General features: G+C 33.7%; 1 protein-coding gene across 1 annotated transcript in view; it reads right to left on the reverse strand.

Moving 5' to 3' along the window:
• Positions 1-247: 247 nt before the first annotated feature.
• Positions 248-8313, reverse strand: part of enpp2l (ectonucleotide pyrophosphatase/phosphodiesterase 2-like) — a 40421-nt gene continuing 32355 nt past the window's right edge. The window contains exon 25 of the mRNA XM_079258559.1: positions 248-749. Within this exon, the coding sequence (XP_079114685.1) occupies positions 579-749 (171 nt within the window). The 3' untranslated portion in view covers positions 248-578. The remainder of the gene's footprint in view (positions 750-8313) is intronic.

Here is an 8313-nt window from a genome sequence, read left to right on the forward strand (position 1 = left end):
GGTACATTTTTAGCCTGTAGAACGCAAAAAAATACACTGCTTCAAAAGCTTATATTCCTTAAAAAGTTTTCCAATCCTTTTAAAAGTATTTGTAATCTGTTTATTACATGTGACTGTAAATGATGTTAAAAAAAAAACAGCACTTTTCATATTTTTTTGTAAATTGGACTTCATATATTTGATGGTCATAAGTAATATTATGTACAGTTCACTTGTAGTTAGAAAGCTGAAACACTGATGTGGTCCCTGCGCTGGTGAATGCAGCCTTATTATAGGTGCGGTGCCAACAGAAAGTTTTCTCCTCTGCATCATTAATGCTCTCGGTTATATATTTCAAGATTTTGTCATAAGTGTTATAGACTCCTAATCTTCAAAAACATTTATTTTATGCATTTTAATTATTTGAATTTAAAAAAAAAACAAAACAAAAAAAAAACTTATTTCCCTTTCAATTCATGTCTTGCAAAGTTGCTTGGAAGTAGAACAGCTATGCACCATCTGTCCAGCAAGCATGTAGTAAAAAATATGAAGATCCTCTGCCAACGGAAACGCCTGTATATTTGTCTGTCTTTGTGCATTTAGTCATCACTCTCGAAGGTGTGCAGGTAGGTTTTCAGTCTTAGGGTGTTGATATAGGTGAGATTGGTGGATCTGTACAAGTCCAGGCCAGTCAGGATCTCCACATCTCGGACTCTGGCTGTGTGGAGTTTCAACAGGTCTTCCACCCACTGTGACTCATCCTCTGCACTCTGCAAAGACACAGTGGAAAGTGATTATGCATTGTAGATTTAACAGTGTACTAATGAGCCCACATCAATGAGTGGAACTGTTTTGGGATCACCTGATTTCTCAGCATGTTTAAACTTTAATGAAGGAAAACTTTCACACTGAACCCTGGAGTTCTTGGTATGCTCATGTGTGTGTGTGCATGTGTGTCTGCTTAGTTTCTTCTCTAACCTGCCTCTGTCTAACTTCATTTGACCCACTAATCTAATGTGTAAATATATTGTCATAATTCCAGCACAATGTGTGTTCCAACAACATGGCCTCTTGTGTTTGGGGGAATAGCAAACATCAGACTTCCCATTAAAACAGATTTAGACCTGCCAAGACAGTCAATTAACTTACAAAGTAAGCATTTGCTTTTGCAGCTGTTGTAGGGGAGAGACAAGCGGCAAAGTTCAGAGGTAGGAAGTAGGGCAAATCGATATGTATGGATCAACGTGGATCATCCACTTATGATCAGTCTGATCTCTCTAAGTCCTTTCCGCTGTTTGAACTGTGTTGAACTGTTTCTTTTGTGGAAGAAAGCTGAGCTTCAGATTCATAAGCAGAGGCTTTTATCAGATAACTTCAGCTGGCACTGACGTAGGTTGTAGAGGAAAAACATTTCACGCAATACTTGATTGCATTCTCTGAAAATGAGACGGAAGAGGAAGCATAAAAAGCTCTTTCGTGACTTACAGGGAGAGCTGCAGGTTGAGATAAATGGGCCAAATGGCATGCCCTGCCTTCCTGGCTCCACCTGCCCTCACTCAGTTTATCCTTCCTGTCCAACCACAGCTGCACCTTATCAACTAGATGAACACACACCTGCTCTCAATCTTCACCATTCCCATAAAGCCAGCTCACTTCTCCATAGAACCGACCAGTCTGTCGTCAAAACTGTTCCTGATTCCCTCCCAAACCTTGTTTGGCTGAATAAAAAACATTTTGGATTGCTTGAGCTTTCTCCAGTGTGAGTACTTTAACAAAAACAATGACACCAACCTCAAAAACAAAAGGGTTTTCTGCAGTTTAAATACTTAGTTTTCTAATATTCTCGGCAAAGATAAAAAAAATAACATACGATGAATATATGCCTAAATGTGCATGCTTTTATTTCTTCCTTTCACCTTTCTCCTGTCAGCTTTTTGAGTTTGCATCTGCACCACAACTGCTAATCAGACTGTTGATAACAAAACCATTGGTCAGTCATACTTGAGATGGAACAGGGCATTGGGAGAGATGCACAGATCATACAAGGGGATTGCTTAAATGCATAAACTGCCAAGCCGAAGCTGGTGGAGTCACATCAGACACCCCAATACGTTTACAACTACTGCATAACAAAATCAGACTTAAACACTAGTTAGTCCAAAGTTTTCCAAAATCTAGTCCTGAACCTTTCCTTTGTGTCCTCTTTGAGTAATTATACACAACACCTTGATTTGATCATTTTCACTGAGTTCATACTGAGTTTTTAAAATTGAATGAACTAAAATACTCTGATAAACACAATCAGCAGTCTGAACTGTTAACCTCTGCTTCCATGTCTTTGCATCTTATCACTGTGGCTTTGCAATGTAAACATTTTCAAGCTTTCTTTGGGGAGTTTAAGTACTGTAGTAGGTTGTATACATATTTTGAGCCTTAATCTAAGGCTGTGAAAATATGCAGGCTTTTATGCATGACTTGTTCTTGGCTTCCAAGGAGACATAGTTAAGCACACAGGGTAAATGTTAAGAACCCTCCACACCCTTTTACTTCTTGTTAACATTTCATCAAAGTCCAAATGAACATATTGCAAAATTTGACAGTTGCTTTTTCTAATCAGTAAATTCATAGTCAGTTATTCATTTCAGGTTATGACTCAAGCAAAGGAGAGTTAAACAGTTGTCTGAATCACAGAACATAATATTTACTCAATAATTGGGCTTTTCCTTTCCTGCATTATCCTTTTTTTTAATTTTCTCTTTTGCAATGTAACCAGGGCAACTGTAAGTGTATCTCAGTGGAAAGCATCTCCATAAGAGAATTTAAATTAGGCTCAATTTTATATGCTGTACACACTGTTTATTTTATGTTTTTTGGTTTTTTTTGTCTAAAATACCCTCTAATTCTAACAGGGGGAGCCTCTGACCCCATAGACTCTTTTTAGAGGGTTTTCCATAGACATTTACAGCCATTTTAATACCTAGAATTCCTGTTTTTTTTTTCTTCAGCAGAAAATGTTATTCTAATGGCTGATACAACTTGTAACACTGGAAACAGGAGGGGCCGGGTTGACCAGTATAGCTGCCTTGCAACTGGTGAAAAGTAGCAAAGAAAAAGAAACTGGTGTATGAAATGACCACATAGAGCACGGTTGTGTTCTCTGCTGCTGCTTTTTACCTCTCATTCTGTGAAAATACACATTATCACCATGTTTGCTATTTTCTGAGCATTAAATGAGCCTGTATGCAGAATATTGCTAGTACATTTTACCATCAGGGCTCTTCAGCACATAGCCATATCCCTACAAGATTTGCTGTGAATTTAAAGAAAAAAAAAATCGACCTTTGACTGAAAGTGCTTTTTTCCACTAACGCTTGGGGATGAGAGAAAGTTTTTATCCTGGTTATCCTGGTTAATGTCAGTGGAAATGTACCAAAACATTTTTTTTTAAAAATCCAAGTTAATGAAAGAAATTACTGTAGTAGAAAGGGGCTAATGCCAAGGTGTCACCATAGCAATCCAAAGAGGAAGTAATAAGTCCACTTTTCACCCTGAACACCAATTTTTGCAACTACTGCCTTTGTATATGACACAGGTCCGTCAAAATTTCCAGACGACCGAACAATTTCTTCCAAAAGCCATCCGGTGTCTGAATAACAACTTACAAAGATATATTTCATCCTCATTTATACACTGAGTGCTCTTTATAGTTATGTAGTTTATACAACTTAACCCATAAGAACACAGTATGACATATATGACACATACATTTGGCATCACTTTATGGCTCAAAATCTTGTGTAAAACAATCTAATTTTTGTCTTCTGGCCTTTTAATGGACACCAGAAAGCAGATTACACTATAAAAATATTGACATATCATAGTAATAATTGGTAAATATCCTTTAAAAATTACGTACTTTTTTCATTTACATTTTGTTAAAAGGCAGATAATGATCTCATAATAAAAAAGTTGGACTTATCAGATCATGTTTTCATTGGTTGGGTCTATATGGGTTTACTTTTAATGCTAATATTCTTCCTGCTTATTCACCGCAGCTTGTGTTGACATTTTTATTTAAAACTGTGATGAATAAATGCTGTCATTGTATACGGTGATATTTAACAATAAAGACAACTGATACTACAAGTTACCCATGGCTACATGCTTTTACATAGTAATGGTTGCACATTTTGTAAAGCATCTCATAAACTGCCCCTTTTTAAAATATATTTCAAATAAATAAATAAAAATATTTTAGAGGTTTCCATGTCATGAATGTTTTAATGAAACATTTATAAAGGTGTCATACGGACGAAAGGAGGGGTTGGATACAATGAATAACACTAAACCATGACAACTGTTACTGTGTGCTCAGGCCAAATGCTTCAACAGCCGCAGGTTTCCATGTAAAGTCTATGGGGAGGCACGGCAAGGGGGCGTCGAGCTTTATCGCGTTGCGTTTTGGGCGTCGGCGTTCCGCGTGGAATGAGCCGAAAATATTTAAGAAGTTTTTAAAGCTCGGCGCGTCAAATGCCAGAGATGGGCAATGCTGAACTTTTGCCGCTTGACGCGGGGCGTCAACCAATCAAAGCGATCAGCTCGCAGCTCCTGGAGGATTCCTGTGGTGAACCCAGACACGGGGCTGAGATGCCATTACTTCGTGCAATATTTAGGATAACCATTCCTTGCTAAAAAGCTGAATGTTACTGATTTGGCAACGTAGTAGGATACGTTGCCTAGCAACGCTTTGTTTGGGGGGGGTGGCGGCTCTCTGCTGAGTTAACGAGTTTTCTGAGTTTTCTGCAGTCTCTCTTGTTGCATTAACGGTGACTATCACTGCCCTACGACAATGTTCTCTAGCTTTGTTTATTAAATAAAACCATGCCATCGCTTTACTGAATCCGCCATCATTCAGACTGACCGAAATAAAAGCGCAGCCTTTCCCCCCTCTCTTTTCCGCTCGCTGCAGACAAGCGGCAGGAACGCTGAGAGCGTTTTGGGCGTTGGACATAAAAGAGGCAGTTTAGTGACCAGCGTCGAGCGTTCAGCGTTTTGAGCGTTTTTGACGCACAAAACGCGTTTGGTCTGAACACACAGCTCGCTTCAGAGTTACATTCAGTGGGTAAAATTTTACGACAATAGATTTAGTATTTCCTGTTTGTATTAAGGCAATAAAAAAAACTTCATGTTTACGGCAGGATTGGACCTTTTTTCCAACTCCCTTACTCACTGCCTTTGTTCTGGTTACCTTGGTGAAAAATAAACGCAATGTCTTACTGTGACACTTTCTTTCTTATTAGTTTGATTTGTGGAGTAATATCACTTTGCTTTGGGAAAATTCAAATGCTTCATTATAACTATAATTCTGCTACTGCCACATCAATGTACTCCAGTTTAATATATCAGTTCCTTCCAGTACACACTTTATATCAACCCATAATGTAGATTGCTATTGTTTGCATGTAGACAATGAGTAATGTGGTCTGTTTTTGGAAAAGGTGTGTCTCTTAAAAGGCTTTAACATGTTTAAACATCATGCACTTCCCTGATCTATGACTCTTTGAGTCACTGATATCTTGGAAAAGCACAAGGATGTACAGTGATTTTAATTGCACAAAAAATGTCTTTCCAGCCATCAATAAAGGGCATCATGCCAGGAATATGGGTGTTTTGTTTCTAACTTCCCCAAAGCACGGAAATGTTTTTTCTTCCCCATGATGTTTGCAAAGTTTTTTTTTTTTTTTTTTTTTAACTTTTTGAGAATCAGGAAGCTCTTTAATAGAAAGTGAGTGTGTGAGTACCCTGAAGGAAGTCAGAGAAACCTTCTTGTAATGGGACCTCTTCCCTTAAGCGGCATGTTTTAGTCTTCCTCATGACGCAACATACAGATGAAACAACCACTTCCTGTTAATGGAGGACTTCTTAACAGATTACATGGGACTTAAGTTTTCTTTCAAAATTCGCGAGAGATTCTCAAACACTTCTAAAAGCTGAAATTCCTTCATTCATTTCAAATGCCAGTTTTAACCCTTTAATGATCCATGAAGTCATAGAACCTCACTGAGGTCTCCACACCAGTTATCAAAGATCTGGCTACCTCCTAACATTCCTTGTGTTACACCCCATGGCCTGTCATCTAGCTCATCATTTCAACAAGCATCACCTGAGGGATTTGATACACCTGGCTTCCTTCCTGGAGCTGCCCTCAGGCTGATGTGTGCTGGGTGCTGATTGGTCGCCACACGCCCACCTGCCCCTGATTGGCAGAGCACCGGAATAAAGGCTGTCACCAAACTTCGTTCCGGGCAGCTGTGTTCTGGTTGAGCCTGGTGCCACAGCTTGCCACTCCTTCAGTGACTGCGAAGGAGTTTTGACTGTTTGGTGTTTGCATTGACGCTTTTGCGATTACCGCTGGGTTGGTGCCAGCTTTGGTGGACACTTTTGTTATTGGGTTTGTTTGGTTGTTTTCTGGTCTTTGATGCGTTTAGGGACTAGTGGGTCCCAAGAATAAAGCCTTCATTTGTACATTTTCGTGGTATTCTTTTGTGAATGTTGCCACCCCCCACTTTACCCCTGGACAAACTCCATTGAGGGTCGTAACACTTGTCAGTGGCTGACATAACACACTAATATACACTAAAATAGAAAGTGATTTGTCAAAATTATTATCCTGGAATCTCCTGCTTCCTGGTAAATTTAAGATTGTGTTCAGCAGGATTTTCAGCAAGGTTTTTACCATAAAGTGATGCAAAAGGTCTCAGAATCTGTATGCAACAAATATTATTGAAATAACTCCTGAAATATATATATGTATATATATATATATATATATATGTATATATATATATGTATATATATATATATGTATATATGTATATATATATATATGTATATATATATATATATATATATATATATATATATATATATATATATATATGTATATATGTGTATATATATGTATATATGTGTATATATATGTATATATGTGTATATATATGTATATATGTGTATATATATGTATATATGTGTATATATATGTATATATGTGTATATATATATGTATATATGTGTATATATATATATGTATATATGTATATATATATATATGTATATATGTATATATATATATATGTATATATGTATATATATATATATGTATATATGTATATATATATATATGTATATATGTATATATATATATATGTATATATGTATATATATATATATGTATATATGTATATATATATATATGTATATATGTATATATATATATGTATATATGTATATGTATATATGTATATATATATATGTATATATGTATATATATATATGTATATATGTATATATATATATGTATATATGTATATATATATATGTATATATGTATATGTATATATGTATATATGTATATATATATATGTATATGTATATATGTATGTATATATGTGTATATATGTATATGTATATATGTGTATATATATATGTGTATATATGTATATGTATATATGTGTATATATGTATATGTATATATGTGTATATATATATGTATATATGTATATGTATATATATATATATGTATATATATATATGTATATATATATGTATATATATATATATATGTATATATATATATATGTATATATATATATATGTATATATATATATATGTATATATATATATGTATATATATATATATGTATATATATATGTATATATATATATATGTATATATATATGTATATATATATATATGTATATATATATATATGTATATATATATATATGTATATATATATATATGTATATATGTATATATGTATATATGTATATATGTATATGTATATATGTATATATGTATATATATATATATATATGTATATATATATATATATATATGTATATATGTATATATATATATATATGTATATATGTATATATGTATATATGTATATATATGTATGTATATATATGTATATATATATATGTATATATGTATATATATATATATGTATATATGTATATATATATATGTATATATGTATATATATATATATGTATATATGTATGTATATATGTGTATGTATATATGTATGTATATATGTGTATGTATATATGTATGTATATATGTGTATGTATATATGTATGTATATATGTGTATGTATATATGTATGTATATATGTGTATGTATATATGTATGTATATATGTGTATGTATATATATATGTATATGTTTATGTATATGTATATATGTGTATATGTATATATATATATATGTATATATATATATATATATGTATATATGTATATATGTATATGTATATATGTATATGT

Source organism: Telmatherina bonti (genome assembly GCF_933228915.1).
Source record: "Telmatherina bonti genome assembly, chromosome: 19".
NCBI classification, from domain to species: Eukaryota; Metazoa; Chordata; class Actinopteri; order Atheriniformes; family Telmatherinidae; genus Telmatherina; species Telmatherina bonti.